The sequence below is a fragment of the Pinus tabuliformis genome, chromosome 2_2 (genome assembly GCF_031772625.1).
Source record: "Pinus tabuliformis cultivar Carrire ecotype Pingquan chromosome 2_2, CPIR1, whole genome shotgun sequence".
In the NCBI taxonomy this organism is placed as follows: Eukaryota; Viridiplantae; Streptophyta; class Pinopsida; order Pinales; family Pinaceae; genus Pinus; species Pinus tabuliformis.
In genome coordinates this window covers 913434472-913458701 of record NC_142300.1, presented here as the reverse complement: position 1 = coordinate 913458701, position 24230 = coordinate 913434472, and the positions used below count along the sequence as shown (strand labels likewise).

The 24230-nt window shown below is 37.4% G+C and overlaps 1 protein-coding gene across 1 annotated transcript in view; it reads left to right on the top strand.

Annotated features, from left to right (window-relative positions):
- Nucleotides 1-495: 495 nt before the first annotated feature.
- LOC149195992 (serine/threonine-protein phosphatase BSL3-like) overlaps nucleotides 496-24230 on the top strand; it is a 193846-nt gene continuing 170111 nt past the window's right edge. Inside the window, exons 1-2 of the mRNA XM_089405460.1 lie at nucleotides 496-1395; nucleotides 11584-11644. Of these exons, the coding sequence (XP_089261586.1) occupies nucleotides 972-1395; nucleotides 11584-11644 (485 nt within the window). The 5' untranslated portion in view covers nucleotides 496-971. The remainder of the gene's footprint in view (nucleotides 1396-11583; nucleotides 11645-24230) is intronic.

Sequence of the window (24230 nt, the reverse complement as noted above, 5' to 3'; positions counted from 1 at the left end):
TTTTTTAAACCAATTTAACCATATTATAATATCACTTAACATCATCATATCGTTAACAATAACAATAATATAATATAAATTTACGACTACAGCATTAACTCAACTACGCTGTTTGAAAAACATTAATATCAACCGGTTGACATTACAACCAAAGAGCCAGCACATGAGAATTACGCTGCATCAAGAGAATCTCAGCACTCCGAATAACAAATTATTTATAACTCTATTCAAAACAGATATTTATTATTTATAATTACATATAGAAGGCGAACATGGGGCCAGGTGGAGGGATATCGTTTCGATGAGGTCGTTAGCTACCGAAAGCTGCGACAAAATTAAAATAAATAATAATGAAAAATACGACGAACCATATGTTCGGTGGCCGGTGGGGGATGGCCCGTTACCGGATGCGTCAGTCACCCGATAATATGTGAGCGCGGTTAAGAGCTTAACCGTGGTTAGGAGGTGGTTTTTATTGTTGCTCACTCGAGTTTTATCTCCTGTGTAACATTAGTTCGACGAAGAGGAGGTTTTTTCAATAACGTGTTTGCAGGTCTGGACAGGGTTGTTATTATTATACGACTGGTGCCTTTATCGAGGTCGCGGGTTCAAACAGCGAAGGCTTCATTTGCCAAAATACGGAGGCTCTGTAAATCGATCCGAGAGTTGCGAGAGCTTATTTTATTTTTCCGAGTGATCCTGCCGGCCAGAGCACCTATAGCAGCTATAAACTACGCGAGCGGAGATTCCTAAGCTGTACGAGTGATGTGAGGCGATCAGATTTTAGGTTCACGGATCGATTTCAGGCGCTTTAATTGACCAAGGGTTCGGGACGAGGGTTTGAGCAGGAAAAGCTTTAATTCATGGGATTCGATGCACAATGCCCTGCAGGTTAAACTCCATTGATGTTTTCTTGATTGATTGGGAATGTTTTAATTATTTTTTTGCGGTGAGAACAGTTCTAGGAACCCATGGAAGTGGATTCAGGCATCGGTAGTGAGTCCGATCATGAACATACGCTGCAAAACCAGTCTCCCGTCACACAATCTCCTCATACGCAACAAGAACAAGAACAAGACCAAGCACACACGCAACATCAATATGTCGAAGCACAGGGCATGGCCGTGCCCCCACAGCCTCAGCAGCACCAGGGATCGGTGGCAGCGGGGCCAAGGCCTGCGCCGACTTACAGAGTAGTCAATGCCATAATAGATAAAAAGGAGGATGGGCCGGCGTCGAGATGCGGGCATACGCTAACCGCTGTGGCAGCTGTCGGGGATGAGGGCACTCCTGGATATATTGGTCCTCGTTTGATTTTGTTCGGAGGTGCCACTGCTCTGGAGGGCAATTCTGCGGCTACCGGACCACCGTCCTCTGGTGGGAATGCCGGAATTAGTATGTTTTTCAAACCAGAATCCCAATCCCTCTGTAATTCGTGCATTCGTAGGAATCAGGAAAATTTGAAGGAACCGAAGTTTTTCTTTTGGCAAATCTTTATAATCTGAAAAATTCTTAATTGTAAAGATTTTGCAAAACCTTAATTTTTTTTAGAAATTCCGAAGGACTTATTTGTTACATAAGCAAGGTGAAATATTCATTTTGAAATGGCCAATCCTTTTCACCCAAAGTTGAAAAATTAACCAAAAGTGGAATATCAGACCTCAAAATTTTCTTCTGAATTTGATTATGATCATTGAATGTGTTGGCTATGCAATCTTGATCTTATCTTAGTTGGTGTTATATACACGACATATGATATAAAACTAATATATATATTAATTATAACAATTGGCTGTAAAACATTCCCTTCTTTTTAAAGATGCTGTTTGAGATGAAAATATCTGTGAAGATCATAATGATATTGACACATAGTTGACTCATCGATCCAGCCGATTAAAGGATTCTATCATTAGGATCCCAAGTATATCTTTACAAACAAGTCAAGTTGAAACTCCGATTGTTTAAAGTGTAAGCAGATTGTCACCTACAAACAAAAGACTGTCGATATTATGAGCCAAAATTACGAATTTGCCTTTTTCTTTTTAGTTTGTTTATCTGAAAACGGATGGTTGCTAACAGCAGATTCGACACTCACAATAGCAACAGTGGATCAACACTAACAACAGAAATTCCATCGATAGATTTGATAGCACAACTAGCAGAAGAAAAATCAACGGTCGCTATGAGTAACAACACCTGAATGCTCGTAAAAGCTGAAACTTTCTTGAGAAGGTATGGATGGTCATTGCCAACTCAGGTTAAAACTCCAAGGCAGTATAAGTGCTGTTCTTTTTCCAAATATTTTCTTCCAGACTACCTGCAATATCACACTTCATCAACACCACTGCTGTTATGCCTAAGAGCCTTTTTATAGCCAACTCACATACTAGAGTGCACCAAGAAAACAGGAGTTACAATCCTTGATGGATTGATACTTATGAGTGGGAGTTGGTAAACACTAAATATAAATGGAGTTACAAGGATCTCACGAGTAAGAGGGATATCATTGTAAGCATGCATAATGGTCATTAGTAACTCTTTATGGTAATAAAAGAACAAAAAACAATGGTCCTCCATAATTATCTTTACTAACAGAAGCTAGCTATCCTATTTTAGGGCTACCATCCAACCTATAAGTCATCCTTAATCCATGCCTAGCTCATCCAACCCAAAATTCTGTGTTCAAAATTAATTTGTTCTCTCTTGAACATGATAATAGTGCTTCTTTTGAGCTGGAAACACTGAACAGCGCATATTCCGACTCTCGGAGGTAGTACAATAACACCCCCTCAACTTTCTTTGCTCCAAGGGGCTGGCACAAACAACACGGATAATAATTATCCAGATAAATTGATGACAATGGTGCCCATACTTTTATTGTCGTGGAAGGAAACCAATAAGGTGGCATATCCCCATTTCTTGAACCAAGAGCCACTTTTGATTTGGTTACTTTCACTGTTGAAATTCCAGCTTGGCTGATAGAGGCCCCGATTAGTGCGGGAGATACCAATGCATTTGAATTAATGGCAAAACCTTTGCAATTGGCTGTCCAAGCTGCCCGTACCGGGAAACTGTAAGGAAGTCAAGCACCCTGATTTGAACTTGCCATTGACCCACAACAAAATATTCATTATAATACTGCATCTTAGTTGGATTGCACCAACAATTTCCTCGGAAATGTGCTCAGCTAATCTGAAATGGTGTTCAAACACCTGTTTATGCCCTCCACATGACACTAAAGCATAACAGCATTTGCAGTAAAATGCAGTTTGTCATAATGTAAGAAACTACAAAAGCCAAATGAAAAGATGTTTTTTCTCACTTTCTTTTGTAACAAAGAGAATATATGGGAGAAGATGGATCTGTGATTGCAGCTGCTGCACATTCTGAACATGATGCAAGATATGCTGTTGTGGTTGTGGATATTGTTGATGCTGGAAATGCTGCCTTTTTAGTCTGTTGCACATTGAAGTTGTTGAAACCAAACAAGTTGTAGTCATTGAAAATGCAAAGGCTATTTTGAAGGATCAACTCTACTGATTTCTTGCAATGGTGCTGTCACCATTGCTTTGTACCTAAGCTGCATGAAATGAGAAAACATGTACTAGTTTTGGAAATGGAACCACCTAGAGATGCGACTGCCCCCTCCAAAAAAAAGGGGCATGTCGGGCGAAATGTAGTGTGTGTGTATGTGTTTTAAAGAATACATTATCTTGCAGTAAAATAAGAATGATAGATTAATTTGTTTGTACATTTAGAGAAGAATCAAAGGTTAATCTGTCTTCATTCTCCATGGATTAAGTTTTTTTTTTTTAACTTCCTATCTGTCCCACGCCCTTCATTGTCAGTTGGGGGTTTCCAAGTTGTCGAGGCATTTCCAAATTTCCACGAATTTCCGGTAGTGGTACATTGGCAGTTTAGGAGTTTCATGCAACATAGATTTGTAAACATTGATTGGATTGCTGTCACAAAATATTCAAATCTCTATTGTATCTGTATCCAGATTCCAAGGATCCGTGCGTATTGAAAGTTTAAACCCTGACTTGCCTGTTTCATTATCTTTTTCTACCCACCTAAAAGTTTTATTTACATTGCCCTTGTCATCCTTAATAACAAAAACTTATAAGCAGATTTGATGGCATCCTTCCTCCATCAGAACATACATGGTTTCTTGGTATGGTTGAAACATGTAAGCAACCACAAAATGGATAGACTCAATATTCATTCCTCTTGCAGCCAATGTACTGATAACAGGGGTTATTAGTGAAGTGATATCGAAAATTTAGAATTTGGCTTATACCCAAGATAATTTACCGCCGTCCTAACTGACTTAGAGATGTTGAGCTTGAAATATTCTCGAGCACTTCCCCAAAGCTTTTTTCGCTAAACAAATTATGACTGTTTCTGTCAGCTTTGAAAGCAATTGCTTTACCATCTTGTCTCTTACAACCAACACAATTGCAGCAAGTTGTGCAAGCTGGTTCAATTTCATGAATACATAAAGAAGGCATTGGTGCTAGGTCCCAAAATAATCCATAGATCATTGGCCTGCCCATTTATTTATGTATTTCCAATCAATTGCACAGTGCCTCCTCTTGCGGTTAGTGCACTGACAATAGGGGTTATTAGTGGAGTAACATCCAGAATTTGGAATTTGGCTTATAAAGTGCATACCACAAGTTAATTTTACCACTGTCCAAATTGAGTTACAGATGTTGAAATATTCTCAAGCACTTCCCCAAAGCTTCTTTTGTATACCAAATTATGACTGTTTCTGTCAGCTTTGTAAGCAATTGCTTTGCCACCTTGTCTCTTATAACCAACATAATTGCAGCAAGTTGTGCAAGTTTGTTCAATTTCATGAATACACGAAGAAGGCATTAGAGCTAGGTCTCAAGATAGTTTATAGATCATTGCTCCGCCCATTTATGTATGCATTTCCAACCAATTGCACAGTGCCTTCTCTAGAATAAATTAAGCCAAAGACATATTGCTGACAAAATGAATCTTTCAGTCTGTCTACAATATATCGAATGTGGTGTTCCAACCCTTAAAGTTCGTTGCGAGTGATGCAATCTGTTCTAGGGCTGTTAGAGCTGCCTTGCATGTGCCTTTTTGGGTTTTCTGTTTGTTGTTCCAAAACTTTGAGACAGTAAGTGGCATAAGTTCATCGACAGGGGTCAATGCATTTTTAAAAAGGCCAGCTGTCAAGCCCATGCTTCTGCCTATCTCAAATTGGAGTTATCCCTTAATGTCATGCTACAGCTGTCTATGATCTATTGACAATCTCTTCTTTCATGTCTATCAACTATTGGCAGATCTTTCTTTCAACATATATGTCAGGAGACCGATTTTTGCAGTAAAATAAGGTATCTTTTGTTATTGAACCTCATAATACCATGGTTTTGACCACTGGAATGTATTTGATCAGAATATATATAATTTGTATGTGGTTATAGTGATGGGAGTCAAGCCATAAAACTTCAATAAATGATCCCGTGTACAAATGACGTGAATATGTTTGTATGGATTCCTAATGTGGAGCTCAAGGGCAAGGCTTGATTAATGATTGGCTTAAGTATGGAGATGATGTAAATATATATCTACAAATTGTGTGGTAGGCTTGCCATGGTGAACTCAAGTTATGTCAATATTGATGCTGAAATATAATATATTATGAGCCAATATGGCAAGGAGAGCACAAGAGGGGCTATGATTCTACTAGAGGGGAAGAGAGAAGGGGCCCTATGGGAAAGTATCCTACTATTTCCAAGTTTCAGCCTATGAACTCGTCTTTTTTCCATCATATGTTTTAAAATGAACCCAACTGCCTCCTTGTCTTCTAAAGCCAATCATTGAATGCATGCATAGGTTGGTGGGGAAGTTTGCTTATGTAGTTATTGGACCATGGGTTGAGTACAGTCATCATAGGGAAGCGTAATAGTACTTCATCAACCATCAGAAGCAAAGTCAAGACTCAACTGTCATAACCTCAACTCTTTCACTGTAGTTCATTCTGTTATTTTCTCTCGTGCTGACATTAAACATTTCTCATGCTGTGTTTTCCTTGGATAACCAATCAACCAATTTGGAAATTGTCCAACTTAACTCTGTAAAGGGGATTTTGCAGACCTTAGATGAGAGATGGTTGTCTGGTAAGTTATGAAGCCTTCACCCATTGGTTATTGCTGCTCATTGGTCTCTTGATAGCCAAGTAATATTCTTCTAGGCTATTCCTATAAGGCATTTAGTAGATTGGATTTCCCCCCCTATACTGAAGAGCACTGGAAGGGAAGAATATCCCTAAGCAATAGTTGAGCAGAGAAGGGGAAGATCTCCCTTGTGTAAGACAGTGAAGAGAGTGTCATGGCTGCTTGATGGTTAACGAGATGCCTGCAGTGCTTTGTAGTGAGTAGATTAACTAAGCCATGAGAGCAATTTCTCTGTGATGAGTGAAAGAGAAGCCCATAGCTTGGTTCCCTCACCTTGGTGTCTTCATAGTATGGCCTAGGGGTGGCATCTAGCTGAGCTGCATATAATTGGGTTCAAAATTGCTTGTATACAGCCAGTTTGTTGGAATATTTTTCATTAAAGACAAGTGTTCTGTCTCTCTGTTTATGAATTTGCAATTGAATGTTGTTTATTGATATGGAAATATGTTTGTGTGAGAGAAAGATTATGTTTAATTCTGGTCATGGGCATTTAGTTGCCATGAATTTATGTTAATCAATGCATGTATATTCTGCTGGACGCATTTTATTATTTTGCATAGTGTGTGCAGGTATATAATTCTAGGCCTTTATGGGAGACCTTCTTTGTTGGGATTATGGTAAAATGGTCGCTCGAGGGCTGGGAATTAATAGCCTGTTTAGTGGCTATCTATCCCGTGGCTGGGAATTTGTGGTAAGGGATATGATCTTATAGCTGGGTCCCCTTAGCTCTCTGATCACTTCCCTGAGGATATCATTCATGATTGCATCGACTCTTTCAAAGTCATTGATTATTTTGATAGTGATCCTGCATATCAGTCCCTTGTCTTGCCCATGGTTGTTAGAGTTAGGGGGTTTGGACATCCTCTCATCTGTTATTATCGAGCTGGGAAATTTTAAAGTTCCATACATATCTGAAGGTGTACAAACCTCATTGAATCTTACTAATTCTTAGAATGCCAACAATGAAATAATTTTATCCTATAGAATTTGGGTGAATTGGTTTTGAAAAAAAATCGAAATTGGTCTATGACTCTATGTCATTCTTATCATTGCACTTACACTAATTTATATCTTTTGCGAGATTGTTGGTTTGTAGCTTTTAGCTAGGCACTTTCTTTATCATTTTGCTTTCAGTATTGACCTAGGAGTTGCTTTTGCACTTCCACATTGTTTTTTCACTGGTTGTACCTTCTAGTACCATTGACCTACTTTTTTGGTCATTTTTTGGACATCAATAAAATTATCATATCTATCTTATCTTATCCCTCACCTCTTTGGAAAAAATTTGTAGATCTAATATACCTGTCCATATGAGATGACATTTGTTCCCGTCAGTCTCAAGTAGAAGGCAATTAAAGCTCTCTTAAGGGGTGATTGTAGTCACTGATTAGCTTTTGAAATTTTCTTGTCACAATTAAATTAATTGTAGAAACAATTGATTAAAACAATTATACAACACAAACCACCATTACCTTTTCTATACACGTGTAACTCTGCAGGAGTGCCTTTAGTGCGACCTTTGAAACCCATGTGTGCAGCAGGTTTGGCCCCAATATATTGCATTGCAGGATTTATGTGATTGCTACTTAAGTGCTATATCTCCTTGATTTACAAAAAACTTAACTGTCTTCTTGGGTGCTTTCATGAAATATAGCCCTGTGCAGTATGCTTGTGTCTGTTATGATATCCTTATATTACTTGGTTCCAATGAAAGAATCAGACGTCTATACTCTACTTCAGCTGATAAGTACCTATGGAGCACATAATCTAAAAGTGGTGCACAGATTTCAAATATCTGGCCTGGCCACCTGATTGTGCGTTGAATTAATTATCTAGATTCTATTCACATCATCTTATATGCAGGTTTGAGATTTATAGGTGATCACAATCTGCAACAATATTCTCCAGTATGCAGTGTTGTAAGCTATGTTACCGGATCCGTTGACCTGTTGATCTTCGGGGAGGGATCCCCGGATCGGATCCGGATTTGACTGGATCCGCCCAAAATCTGTTTGATAAATGTTTCATGTGCTGATGGAAAGAAATCTGTCCACTATAAAACGAATCCCGAGATTCATATGTGCATCTTGTCCTTTTTGGTTTTTTAAATACAAAAATTACAAGTTTTCCCTGCAGTTTCGTACTAGCCGAATTTCAATGTCTGTGCTCATTCACAGCTGGACTATGAATTGGGGATGCGTTTAATTCAAAATTCAAATTCAATAGTATTTTTTCGAAGTGTCATCACATGGTGAGCAGTGTGTCTAGGAAAGCCGAATTTCACCACCCCACGCTTTCTTTTCTGTCGGGTTCACTAAAGACCCGAATGTCACCACCAAATGGTGTAATTGTTGATACGTTGGCTTTCTGTCCGGTTCACTAATTTTTCCTTTCTTTTATAATTTAAACGGTTATGTATATAGTTATTAAAGTGTGTGTATAATATATATAGTATATATTAATTAGATTATGTAATCGTATGCCTTACTTTTATATCTATATTATTTATATTATACAATTGTACTATATAATTAATTTATTCAAATAAAAATAAAAATTTATATACATTTAAATATTTAAAATATTAATTTACTTTATCCTTGATTTTCAGTCGGGTTCATTAATATAGTTATTAAAAAAGTGTGTAAATATAAATATATTAATTTATATATTCAAATATAAATAAAAAATTATATACATTTAAATATTTAAAATATTAATTTACTTTATCCCTGATTTTCTCTGTCGGGTTCACTAAATAATTTTTTAATTTAAAAGGTTATGTATATTGTTATTAAAAAGTGTATAAATATAAATATGTTAATCTATTTTATGCTTTATTTTCTGTCGGGTTCACTAAAGAAATTATTAAATTAAATAATTTAAAAGGTTATATATATTATTATATATATGTTTTATATCTCTATTATGTATATTATAAAAAATTTATATATATATATATATATATTACATAAATATCATATATTTTATTAAAATGTTTAGATAAATATAACATAAAATATATATATATATATATATATATATATATATATATTTATTTAAGTTGTATTTTTATACTTAAAAATGTTGATTGGCTAAAATCTTTTTTACTCAAAATATAAGGAATCAATCTAACAACCAAAAACTTAAAGCATTTGATAAGAGTAGAACTTTGACCCTTATGTAACTCCAATGGATTAGTTTATGTAGCTAGGTTTTGTCTACACATAAAGATGTAGTTGCATGTCAAGGTCATTAAATTGTATCAAGAGAGATTATGTTAGTAGCCATAAGTATTGTAACTATATATATATATATATATATATAGCACTTGTCGTTTCATTGCTGTATCTGGATCCTGGATTTTCAAAAATATGACGGATAATCCGGATCCGGATTCGTATCCGTATCCGAATCCTGGTAACTTAGGTTGTAAGCCTTGATGGATCAGGTGAACCTTCTTCTCGATCACAGCCTTAACAAACACTGGAAATAATCTTAATAAAGCTCCCACAAATTCTAAAGCATTCAAGCTGTGGTCTGGTGTGTTGATTTCAGCCTTATTGAAGTTGACATGAACAGTATTGTCCTTGTCTGTTACAGAATCCTCTCCCATAGAATCTTCAAGTTCTGTCTGTTCTTTTTAATTAAGCTGATCATATTCTGAGAAACTTTATTTGGGAGATGCTTTATTATAAGATTCCCATAAGCCTGGTTGCTTCATCAATGAAGGTATTCATCAACAGTCATTGATTCCTCAGAGTAGAAATAGACAGTCTTGGTAAGTTTGGATCTAGGTAGATAGAGTTGTTGGTTACTAATATTTTTTTTGCTGAAATGGTAATTACACATCCTTGTTTTTGTTTAACAAAAGATTTGGATGGTATAAAGGTAAGGAGGGATTTGAAATGCCCTAATTCATTAACATCGAATCCACGTTTTTCTCTTTCTGTTATGGATAGGGAGCATTTCATACACTTCCTATGCCCACGTGCTTCTTGAAATATTCTATTGATCAAAGAGATTTTGTTTGCTTATATGTGGGTAGCAATTTTTTGTTGTTTTGTTTTTGTTTTCTGACCGAAAGCTTCATGTCAACATGAGCAGGGTGCAACTGCTCTATTTTAGATTCAGCACTGGATAGAAATGTCTTGCCATGATACAAAAGCCCCATTCGGCTAAGAAGCCACAAGTGGGGGTTATCTATTCTTCCAAAGTCACCTGTGGTTTGCACCTGGCCACACCTGTTTTCGCAAGTACTGGTGCACATGAGCACGAGCATGTCACTGGGAGATTTGAACCCTGGTGGGGATTATAACACCACCCCACTCTTACCCACCCATTTTAGCACCTGTTGACAGGTAGCAGAAAATTTTGGATTGTAAATGTGGACAGGGAATTGATATGCTTTGAACAGTGAAGCGTACCTGTAGCTGAACATTCAAGTTGAAGCATCTAATATTCATGTTCACAAATGACTTGAGTTGGTATGATATTTTGATCACTACTTAGAATGTGGTGTGCTAATCACTAGATTAAACCATCTTGCTCAGATCATGTAAGTTGTACATTTCTAATTAGATAGAAATAGGTTTTTTGTAACTTGAGTTTCGTAGCTGATTGGGTGTGTTGCTCCCTTGTTGGAGTAAGTAGTACAAGGGTATGGTGGGACATTGATATTGGAGCCCATATTGCATGGTCACATGATGATTCTATTTAGAATGTTACTCAACCACTGCTTCAAATCCCATGCACTAACCACTTGACTGAATCCTCTTCATTAAAGTTTATGGAATTTATGCATTTGTTTCATGACAAGTCATTGTCTACGCGTTAACTAATACCTAGTACATGTTGGTGGTCAATTTCCTGGCAGTAGGTGCCATCCAGCCATCCAGCATTAATTTTGAACCTCCGTCTTGTGTTATCTATGCACTTAGTGACTCCACTAACATTAAACCACATCCATTAAAAAGGGAATCCATATATACTTAGTTGGTGGAATGTTTCACTGTGTGCAGTAAATAACATCTAGAATGACTTTGATTCCAACTGGAACTTGATTAGAAGTACGCTCTGGTACATATGCTTTTAGGCAGATCTCCAAGGCTATTTAGTATTTGTCAGTATAAAATGCCACTTTTCTATACTGGTGCTTGAATTCATCGTCGATTAAGTGGCTGTCCACCGTAAGCTTTCACATAGGAAAAAATACTGCTTCACTATGCTTTATGGAGATTTTGGCAACAGTAAAATTATTGGCTGTAGACATAATTTTGAATATCTGTGAACTTAATCTTTAGGAAATTTCTGTGAAACAGATTTATTGGTGAAGCTTTGAACCCCTAATGTTTTTATTCTTGAATTGCAGGGCTAGCAGGGGCAACTGCTGATGTGCACTGTTATGATGTGCTTGCAAATAAATGGACAAGGTACATGTTTGCATGAGTGTTCAACATTTGGTATTGAATTTGATTTTCCTGGGCTGGGTAAATGTGGGCATGATTTGTTGAACTTCTGGTATTGAATTTGATTTTACTGTGCCAGTAATGCTATCTCAAGAGTCGATGCCCATGCCTTATTTTCTTGTCCTTCATGGCCTTAAATTTCAGTATCTTTGCATAAATCGCACTTGTCATTCTTAAAACTGATAATGTGATGTATTGTAGATGAATGTATGCCAGATGACACATCCCAAATGTGGTTCATTCTTGTAGATGAGTATTTCCCAGTAGAGAGTTTATTGGAAATTTGTGTTCATCACAGTGAAGCCAAACCTGATTCAAAATCACTAAATTATGCTCTCTTTGTTAATTCATTTATTTAAACTTTGATTTGTCATACTAAACATTAAATCTTAAATAGTGATCATCCGAGCTGAATAGAATGTTCAAATTTTAATTAGCATAATCTAAATATGCATGGAACGATTGTTGTGAATTGTTTACTGTTGCTTGAAATGTAGGAATTTACAAGGTAAGTTCCTCAGACAGAACACCAAAGGACACCACACACACACAGATCACAGATCAATACACCAGTATTTTGACGTGGTTAAAACCCTCAAAGAGGGGAACAGTCCACGGCCTGAGCCAACGCGGCCACTTCAGGCAATTTATTAATAATGAAATTTTACATAAGATTCTCTCATGAACAGTTAACCTACAAATGACCCTCCATGCTCTTTAAATAGAGATCATGGACCAATCGGGTGTTAAGCCACGGATCAAGTGCCGGTAATACCAAGGAGAGAATGAACTGTCGGATCACTACATATCGTGACCGTTGGATTGTAAGTTACAAAATGTACATAGTAAAGAAACACATTTTACCTAACTTTATACTAGACCAAGTTATACTTAACTATTTTCTATGTGTCGGAATATCCTAACATCCCCCCTTAAGAACAACTTGGGATAGGATTGAAGGATTTACAAATATGACACAATAGGAGAAGGAAGGAGGCACTAGAGCCTATCCCCCCTTAGTGACAACTTCCTGAACTCCAACCATAAATCAAAGTTTAGTGAACTTCGCCTCTGTGAGAGCCCTTGTAAAGATGTCTGCAACTTGATCATCTGTTGAACAATATTGCACTTCAAGAACATGGTCGTGGATGAGCTTTCTGATGAAGTGCATGTGCAGTTCAATGTGTTTGCTGTGCTGATGTTGGACTGGATCTTTGCATAGTTGAATGGCACTTTGATTATAACACCAAAGTGTAGTCGGATGTTGCCGCAGAAAGCCAAACTCTGACAGGATCTGATGAAGCCACAAGGCTTCCTTACTAGCTTCTACGGCACCACGATACTCTGCTTCTGCTGAAGAAAGAGAAATGGCACCTTGTTTCTTGCAAGCCCATGTAATAGGTCCTGAACCAAGAGTGAACACATAACCTGCAGTAGACTTCCGATCATCAGGGTCACCAACCCAATTGGAATCAGTGAAACCAACCAATAGAGGAGCTGCTTCGGCACTGTAATGAATCCCAAACTGAATTGTACTTCGAACATAACGAAGTATTCTTTTAGCTGCTTTCCAATGACTTTCATGTGGGTTTTGCATAAACCGAGCAACAAGGCCAATAGCAAAGGAAAGGTCAGGACGAGTATGGATTAGATACAAAAGTTTTCCTACAAGTTGACGGTATAAGGTAGCATCAACTTCAGGAGAAGTACAAGTGACTGAAATTTTGACTCCAGACTGAAAGGGAGAAGGGGCTGGCTTACAGTCTTCCATGTGAAAATGGCATAGAATATCATAGGCATACTTGGACTGGGAAAGGGAAATACCTTCCTTGGATTGCAAGACTTGAAGACCAAGAAAATAATGTAAGTGTCCTAAGTCTGTCATTTCCAACTTCCTTTTAAGGCTAGACTTCACATGGTTTATAAGGTTGGGATCACTACCAGTCAGGATAAGATCATCAACATAAAGAACAAGAATGATAAGGGACTTGCCCACTTTCTTGGTGTAGACAGTATTGTCAGGACTCAGAATGACACCTAGAAAAGCCATTTTCTAAAAGAAAGTTATCCATTTTGGCATACAAAGCTCGAGGAGCTTGCTTGAGACCATAAAGGGATTTCTTAAGCCGACATACAAGGCTGGAGTATGTTTGTATAAAGCCAATAGGTTGTTCCATATAGATTTCTTCATGCAAGTCCCCATGCAAGAAGGCAGATTTAACATCCATCTGATGGACTTCCCATTTGAAAGAGGCAGCAAGGGAAAGAACAAGGCGGATAGAGTTCATTTTGGCAACAGGGGAGAAGGTTTAAGTGTAGTCAATGCCTTCAACTTGTGAAAAACCCTTAGCAACAAGACGAGCTTTATGTTTATCAACTTTCCCATCTGGTCCATACTTGGTTCTGTAAACCCATTTGCATCTAACAAGTTTTCGTCCCTTTGGTAGAGGAACAAGATCCCATGTATCATTTGCCAATAATGAATGATATTCTTCATTCATAGCTGCTTCCTATGTGTCGGAATATCCTAACATGAAATATGCCTGAAGCACTTTGTATCATCATCTATTCATATTACAGATTCATCTATTCATCTTTATTCTATCCCATGCAGATTTTTCTTCCCCATGCTATTTGCATTAGATGGTTTTATAGCTTTTTCTCACAGACTGTTCTTAACATCATTATCAGAGATGCCCTTGGGTAAATGCTTGTGGGTGAGTTCTAGATTCACTGAGTTGTGTCTGAAATTATCTGTTAGTAGCTGAGGACCCTTTGCTTGTGGCAAAAGTTTCTTACAGATGTTAACAACAAACAATCACCTACAGTATTTGTAAAGCAAATGAGGAATTGCTCCAGCTTAATTCAAAGCACCTAGAAGAAACAAACAGAAGAAGAGAAAAAAATAATCTGTCACAGAAGAATCACAGCTACCACTCAGAAATCTGTTGCTGCAAGTCAAATAATCCTGTGTAGCAAAGAACTGTTGCTAGAGGAAATGAATTTGACATAGGAAATTTCAATTAATTTGGCTATTTCCAAAACAATTTAGCATCTATAAACACTGCCAACAAAGGAGTTAACTGTTTTGTGAGCTCCATAGCATCAGCCCAACTGCGAACCACTAACTGAAGTTGCAACACAAATTTGTAATCGGAAGACCAAAACAAGAACGCGTGACACAGCTTAAGCTGCCAAACAGTGAAGTGGGCACTGCATATAAAAAATTGGATCAATTGTAAAATCTGCAGCACTGAAAGTTATTAAGATATGGAAGCAGTACCGAAAGTTTTAAGTTACAAGAATACAGAACTACTGTAGCACTAAGTGTGTTGGAAATCCGTTGCATATGCTTAGTTGCTGAATAATAAATTAATAATCAAATCCTCTTCAAAAACCTCTGGCCGAAGGAAATAGGACACAGCCATAACATTTCAATTTTCAAGTTGCCTATCAATTAATTGTCTGGCTGCTGCAGCCCATATGAGCTGTACAGATTTGGCATCATAATGATAATTGTATAGATTCCATAGAAACATAACTTGCATTTACTAACTGAAATTGCTTTTGCTCAAGTTACATATGAGGCTAGAATATTCAACATTGTGAATATTTAAGATCAATTTGTTAAGATTAAAACCAGAAGTCATTATTAAAGGGGAGAGTGGATAGTGGGCGCCAGTTTGGAGAACCATAAGTCAAGCTATTAAAAGATGAAATTTCTTTTGAAGGTATAAAGTATTTTTATGGTTTTAAATTCAAGTTGAGCCTCAATTTGATTAAAAGTTAAAACAATGGGTGTGATTACAAAAAAAATCAAGTTAAGAAAAAATCATTTGAAGGGTTATTAAGTCTCCATCGAAACTAAACAAGTTATATCTTGGTGGGACATTTGCACTTCATGTGTTCACTTAGTATTGAGAAAGAGAGAAGTTTTAGCAATGATGGCATCGTTTCATGAAAATAACAAAATGGATTCTGACATTGAAAAAGTAGGAAGATTTAACCAGTTTTAAGTTAAGTGTTACAACTAACTGAAGAGTAAAAAGTGGCCTTGAAAGAAAATATATTATCATAGCTGTTATCCTGCGCAGAAAGCAACAACTACATCAGTTACAAATTTCTGAATTAAATGTAATGAAAAAGTTATTTTTTAAAGAAAAACAATATGAAACAAAAATTGTCACTATGTGATATGTGCCGAATTCTACTTCGAAATGTACTTTATGTGAAAACATCAATATAATTTTAGGTTGGTCATGAATGGAAGCATTGAGTGCTTTCACTTTGGATTTGGATTGTGAACCAAAGTTCCATCATCAGAAAATATAAACGTACAAGACGTTATCATTCAAAATGATCAGAATTCACGATAGAGGATGCACAAACTTCGGGAAAGTTTTGACAAGGTTTTAGCTAATAAAAATGAAGAAATTTCTTTCCTAAGGATTATTAATCAAACCTTGCTTGAAAAGTAAGAAGTTGAAGAAAGAGAAAAGGATGCAACTAAAAATCAAGAAACGACTCGTTGGAAATGTTAACGGATCCAGTGGAATTAACAACAATTGTAGAAGTGAACATACAAGCTGTAGACAGAGAAACCCTCAAAGACAAAATTGCACTGGAAAAATTGTGTTGGTCATTATGAAAAGTTGTCTATTGTTGAAGAAGTCAAGCCAAATGATTCACAAGGAAATAATTACAAAACTAGGTGTAGTTAAAGGTCCATCTGCTACCACCGACAAAATTGTATCTCAACTCAATCTTGTTGAGTTGTTGACGTGCTAATAAGCAATAAAATGTCAATCCCTAACTCTTGTATATCAGAAGTTAAGGTACCAGGAAACCAAAATCAGGATCCGGATACGGTGGGGAAACACCACATACCCAAATAAGAAAGGTATTCAAAGTTAAAAATCAAAACCGCTCATGAATCACAACATTAGAACTGAAATCATTAGATAATTTATAAATCTGAAGACTGAAATCATGATGCATCATGCTTTATACTAGAAGGATAACTGTGCATACAAAATTGAGCATCTCATCAATGATCATTCTATTGATATGATGATGTAGAGTAGGTCTAACTGCATGTCCAAAAATAGGTTTACATGCTCGTCATTTGAATATTTCAATTGTCATGATCAACCTGTCACATTCCTTGAAATTTGCCTCAAAATCTAAAAATTTCCATCCAGTTACAATGGTAAATAAATATTGTACACTGTTTGAGAACATGCTATAATCTATGTATCATACTGTTCTAAGAGGACTCTTCACGTAGAGTTGGATAGGATTGATCTAATTAAATTATTAATGACACAGCTCGTTTATACACTATATATTATTATATATGTATTGTCTCAAAGCTTTCATGTTAGCATCATCAAAAACTGAAAATTAAAATTTTGATGGTTTGAACCTTCCCTGCGAGCATTATCCTGTGCTATACAGCCTATAGATAATTAATAACTTATACAACTATACATCGTAACTAATAAGTAATCTAACTAAAAATTAAGTAGTCTAATAAGTAATCTATGCAGCCTAATTAATAAGTAATTTAACTAAAAATTGAAATAGAATATTTACTTTTTAAGTTTTTATGGTTTCTAACAGGTGGCAAATATCCTTAAAAAAATAAAAATAAACCAAAAACTCTATGTCATTTGCTTGGGATCTGGTGTGTGAGGGCTTGCTGGCACAGGATCCATTTTTAGTGGCATGGGATCCGTTTCTGAGTTTGAAGGATCCATTTACGTGGTGGATTCTATGCGGAACTAGGTGGATCACTATCCATATCTGTATACATATCCAAAACATGGAACTGCGGATCCAGCGTCAAGGACCTAGGGATCTGGTAAGACAGATCAGAAGGAAGCTCAATTGTTAGACTCTATCATCACCGTAATCACAAAATTTGCAGGGAACAATCAACATATTGGACATCAAATTGAAACAAAACTTAGCCTGTACTCTTAGATATCAAGATGCTAGATATCAATATGCCAATTCAATTTGTTTCCAAAGGTATATTGAAAATCACAACCAAGGAACTCTTCATCAAATGATGTACACTACAATTCCAAAGAAGATTAATTTAGGGTGGATTGAGCCCTCCACAATACTGTTGACACCTAATCCTCAACGGATGGGTGAACTGGAACGCGAACAGTCATCAAGAAGATGAACTGATCCGTTCCATTTATGTATATAAATGATAGTTAGCTAATGAATTAAAATATCAGTTTTTTCTCTGACCATTCTGGAGTTACCCTGGCCTGACATGGTATCAGAGCACAGGTCCCAGGTTCTAAAATTGGTTGTAACTCCTGCACTGTCTTGAGACTGCGCCCTCTGTCCTGAGACTGAGCGCCTCTGTCCTGAGACTGCCTGCTTCTGTCCTGAGACTGCGCCCTCTGTCCTGAGCGCCTCTGGCCTGACATGGTGCGGTGAGCGTGGAATGCACTGTTGAATGTGAGCTTCGGTTTCCTTGCACTGTTGTGACAAACAATTTTTCCTCTCGCCACTCTGAATGAGGGTTCCCCCCGATACATTTTAGCAAAGATAGGATTGCAGATGCCCTCCTGTTCAAACTCATCAACCTCGGCCAACTGGTTCTGATCAAGCCAGCTGATGGCACCATTAATAGCCTCCTCGATCTTGGATTTGTCTGCCGAATCTAATTTACCAGCAAACTTCTTGTCTCGGATGGTGTTTTGCATATTGTATGCATAGTTCTCCAGGGGAAACGACAGTCTTTCCATATCCTTACTAATCAGTCGGTTTGTCTTTCCATATCCGTGAAAATTGCAAAAGAGCTTTCCTTCCTGGAGAATTGGATTCACGCCTCTGTGGATAAGGATACGACCCTTATTCCTTTTTGTTTTCTGATTGCATCTGATTTTCTTTTGTTTCTCCACTAGTGAATTAACGGGACTGCTTTCATTAAGGTTACCCACATTCATCCAAGATTCGGGGTTGCCAAATTCATGGCAGCTCGTGGACTTCGGCATTTCGGAGGGCGGCCGTTTCTTTCCCTCAAGTGGGGCACCACGTTTTTAAGTGGGTCTGCCATGGCCATGCCGTTCTAAGCAGTGGACGACCTGCATTTATTTCATTAGTTTTTTCACTCCGAGCGTGAAGCGCTTGTGCAGATGATCTTGAATGTACATTCAAGGAAGCGAGGGATTGCGTTAATCGTTTTTCTCTGCCACTCTGAATGAATATACTGCTCCTCGATTAAATGCGCACTGTCCTGGTTATGAGCTGTTGAATATACTGCGCTGTTGAAGCCCAAATTGGGATTGAATTTCACAGTTCACTAATCATGGATTCATTATTTAAATTCTGGTTGTTTTGTTTGATAGTCGGATTTCACTGTTATATGATGAACCACAGTAATGCTTAGAAGTTAGAAGCTTTGGGTTGCTTTGTGTGAGCACCATTGGCATGCTCTAAGTGGATACACTCCGAAATCCAGATTTGGAAAGCTTCTCAAATGGTAATGCTGTAGTATTGCGCCGTCTCTATAAACAGTTTTTTTCAAAGCATTGCGCTGTTTTTTCAAAGTGTTCATATATATCATTCAAGGCAGTTTTCAAAGCATTCAAGTTATATCAGTCAGGGTGTTTTATATATCAAAACATTTGTAGTGTTGCATAATATATGGATTATTGAAGTGATATATTGATGAAGTGAAGTGATCCCTTGCGCATTTGCATAATATATTGATATATTGAAGTGATATATTATAGAATGAAGTGATATATTGAAGTGATCCATTGCGCATTTTTCAAAACATAGTAGTATTGCAGTGATATGTACAATGAAATGCTGATGCTTTTAGCTCTGATACCATGTCAGTGAAATCTTCAAAAAAATCTTTCCTATGAGTCATATGACAGGTTGCTCCTGAATCAAGCAACCAGTCATTTTTCGAAGAAGCAAGTGAAGCATTAAACAAATCTTCATTTACTCCAATGTTACATTGTGCCTCAATATAGTGAGCGGATTCAGGTGCTTTACCTTTGTCTGTGTCATCAGTTTTACCTTTCTGCTGATTTCTTCTCTGCTCAATTTTGTCCCATGGTAGCTTGCATGTAGAAGCATCATGTGATCCATTTCGTTTGCAGCGAATGCAATGCAGATCTGCCTTTTCTGCTTGAGAATGTCTGCCCCCCCTGCCTCTGAAGTATCTTCCTCTTCCTCTTCGTCCACCTCTTCCTCTTGTAGAATCTTGAGCAGGATGCTTTTCTTTGTGAGCAAGGCAAACAGTCTCTTCAGAAGATTCAGGGACTGTTTTCTTTCCAAAGGCTTTCTCTCTTTCAGCAAACTTTTTCACAAGAGACTCAAAGGTTATGTCTTTAAGATTTCCATTTGCTTGTAAAGACTCAAGATAATTGGAGTAGGTAGGATAGAGTGCTTTGAGAAAGGCAATAAGAGAGATATCCAGCTCAACCTTAGTGGATTTAATATCATGCATTATAGACTTTATTTCAGATGCAAGAGCAAGGGGATCATTATTTTTCAGTTCAAGAGTGAAGAGTTTAATCATGAGCTGAACAACTTCAAGTGCAGAATGTGAATCATAGAGTTCTTTCAGCTTTTGTAAAGCTTCAAAGGCAGTGGAATAGGATGAAATATGACGACTTACTTCTTCATTTACGGATGCTGCGATCAATGCATAGGCTTTGCTGTTCTTATTTTCCCAAATGACAAGTTCTTTATCTGATGTAGGCGGCACAGGGTCTTTGTCTTCTTCTCCGACACACACTCCCTTCCACAACTCATTGTAGATGAGGGTGTGTTTTACCATCCGAGACCATTCAGAATAGTTCTCCTTGCCAGTGAGAACTATTCCGACCATAGAGATGATTGAATGCATTCTATAAAAAATACTTCTGCTGATAAAAAAAATCCTTACGTTACAGCCTTCAAATCCTTCTGATATTTGCTAAAAGCATCAGCATTTCATTGTACATATCACTGACAATGTTGATGGAGCAGTATACTTTGCAGATTAGTCAAAAATCAAGCCATCAGGGCTTGGCACAATCAGGCTTAAACTACCTGGTCTTCCAGACTTTCTTCTGGATCATGTTCTATATCTCCCACAGCTCAAGAGCAACTTGTTGTCCCTGATCCACATCCGCCAGCAATGTCACTCCATTCACATGTTTGATGGAAAGCTTGAGGTAAGAAAGGCATCTGACCACTCACTTGTCATGAGGGGTATAGAAGAAGAAAGATTTCTTAAACTGCAAGGAACCTCTGCTCATGCACAACATTTCTCATATATTTCTCATCATGAAGAAGGTACACTTCCGTCAAGTTTATTATGGCATGCTAGATTTGGACATTTAAACTATGATAGTCTCCGCTTGTTGAAGAAAAATGGTGTTGTTGGTTTGCCTACAATTCCTAGAAAACATAAGCAATGTGATGCTTGCATTCTAGGAAAGCATAACAAACAGTTTTTTCATGATTCACATTCAAGAGCACATAGGAAGCTTGAACTCATTCATTCGGATTTATGTGGTCCAATGCATGTTCCTTCTGCAAATGGAAATAAATATATCATGACATTTATTGATGATTACACCAGAATGTGTTGGGTTTATTTATTGAAGAACAAATCTGATGCTTTTCAAACATTCAAGAATTTTCATAAATGGATTGAAAATGATGCACAATCTCATATTGGGTCTATTCGCACTGATAATGGAAAAGAATATACATCAAATGAATTTGAACACTATCTTCGCCAACATGGGATTAAACATCAAACCACTGTGCCTTATAATCCTCAACAGAATGGTGTAGCTGAAAGAATGAACAGAACAATTTTGAATATGGTACGATCCATGCTTTTCTTCAAAAATGTAAAGATAATGTTTTGGGCTGATGCTGTTCTATGTGCTGCTTATATAAAGAATAGATGTCCATCTAGTGCTATAAGAAACAAGACTCCTTATGAATTGTGGTATGGACATGTTCCTTCGGTAAAACATCTCAGGATCTTTGGTTCCACCTGTTATGCTTTAATACCAAAGGTACATAGAAACAAACTTGGTGCTAGAAGTCGTAAGTGTATCTTCCTGGGGTATTCAAACACATCTAAAGCATACCGCCTCTATGATGAAGTAAATAAAAAGTTTGTTGTATCTAGAGATGTCATTTTTCTTGAATCATCCAAATCTGACAGTGTTGTTGAGCGGCAACTTGATCGCTTGGATAGATTCACAAAACCGAAATCATTTCAAGAGTTTGATAATCAGATTCCACATCTTGAAGGGGGGATTCCTATACTAGATCAACATGTGGAATCTTCTTCTGAAGAACAATCTCCCTTGCATGAAACTCCAACACGGGATGATCCTTTAAGTGATGTAATTGATAGAATTGGGAGACTCAATCTTGATTCAGTCCCAACTCAATCAACAGAGCAGCCTGGACCATCTCAGAAAGGTCCCCCAAAGTGGCTGACAAAGACACTTGAAAGTGTTCATCCTGATGAAATTGGAAAAACAGGAACCAGAAATACAAACCGACAAGATGGAGGTGATGTAGATGACTCTAATTCACCTGTTGATATGGATGTTACTTATGATTGTGAATTGAACTTGTCTACAGATTTTGAACCAACTTCCTTCAAAGAAGCTGCTTCTCATGATGAATGGAAAGAAGCGATGCAGAAGGAGTATGATGCCCTCATAAAGAATGGCACTTGGAAGCTGGTTGATCCTCCATTTGGAACCAAACCAATTGGCTGCAAGTGGGTCTACAAGAACAAGTACAAAGCTGATGGCTCACTTGACAAGCACAAAGCTAGGCTTGTGGCAAAAGGTTTTGCATAGAAGGAAGGGGTCGATTATGAGGAAACTTTTGCCCCCACAACAAAATGGGCCACCATCCGGACACTCTTTGCACTAGCTGCCCAGAACGGTTGGAAAGTCCATCAAATGGATGTAAAAACTGCATTCTTGAATGGAGATCTAAAAGAGAATGTTTTTATGTCCCAACCTGAAGGATTTGCTGTGAAAGGACATGAACATAAAGTATGCAAACTTGTGAAGTCCTTGTATGGCCTCAAACAAGCACCACGAGCCTGGTATGAAAAACTAACTGAGCATCTTCTGAAACTCAACTTCAAACATTTTGATCTTGATGATGCAACTTTATTTGTCAAGAAAGTTGGCAAACCAGTTGTATATCTTGTGGTATATGTAGATGATCTTTTAATGACAGGGAACAATGAAAGCTATATTGCATCTATAAAGAAAGAATTAGGAAAAAGTTTTGAAATGACTGATTTGGGCTATGTTCATTACTATCTTGGCATTGAAGTAACCCAACATCCAAAATCCATATTTCTTTCTCAAAAGAAATACATTGGAGACTTGTTAAACAGATTTGGCATGACAGAGTGCAATCCTCTTTCTACTCCAATGGAACAAAACTTGAAGATCACATCTATTGAAGGAAAGGAATTTGAGGATGCAACAAAGTATATACAGCTTGTAGGAAGTCTCATCTACCTCACTACTACCAGACCAGACATTTCATTTGCTGTTGGAATCCTCTCCAGATTTATGCAAAAGCCTTGTGAGGGACATTGGTCTGCTGCAAAAAGAGTTCTAAGGTACTTGAAGGGAACTCAAAACCTTGCAATCAAGTATACACAGGTGGACAACTTCAACTTGATTGGATACTCTGATTCAGACTTCGATGGAGACAAAGAAACTGGGGTATCTACTTCAGGATATGCTATGAGTCTTGGATCAGGAGCTGTCTCCTGGAGATCACGCAAACAATCAGTTCCAGCAGATTCCACAACAGAAGCAGAATACGTGGCAGCAGCTTAAGCAACGAAAGAAATTGTGTGGCTCAGGAAAATTCTTGAAGATTTGCAGGTAAAACAAGTACAATCAACTCCACTCATGATTGATAACACCTCTGCAATAAAGTTGGCCAAGAACCCAAAGTTCCATGATCGTACTAAGCACATCAATACTAAATATCATCTGATTCGACATCATGTTGAGGCCAAAACAATCCATCTCCGTCATTGTTCCACAAACGAGCAAATTGCAGACATCTTCACCAAAGCACTTGGAAGAGAAAAGCTTGAAAGATTCAGAACGATGCTTGGACTCACCAACATCCCTTCAGATTAAGGGGGGGAATGTTGACACCTAATCCTCAACGGATGGGTGAACTGGAACGCGAACAGTCATCAAGAAGATGAACGGATCCGTTCCATTTATGTATATAAATGATAGCTAGCTAATGAATTAAAATATCAGTTTTTTCTTTGACCATTCTGGAGTTACCCTGGCCTGACAAATACGATAGTGTTGTTTAAACATTCGAAGATCTGACTGTCTTGTTTTATTAACCATCACAACATCAAGAGTATCAACAGAATACAAGCAAGGTTGATGTTGTAGCTTTCTTCTAACCATGCTTTGAGGTCAAAGCCTCCTTTAGGTGAGACGACATACAATATGCATAAATATGCACAACAACAACGACAACAATAATG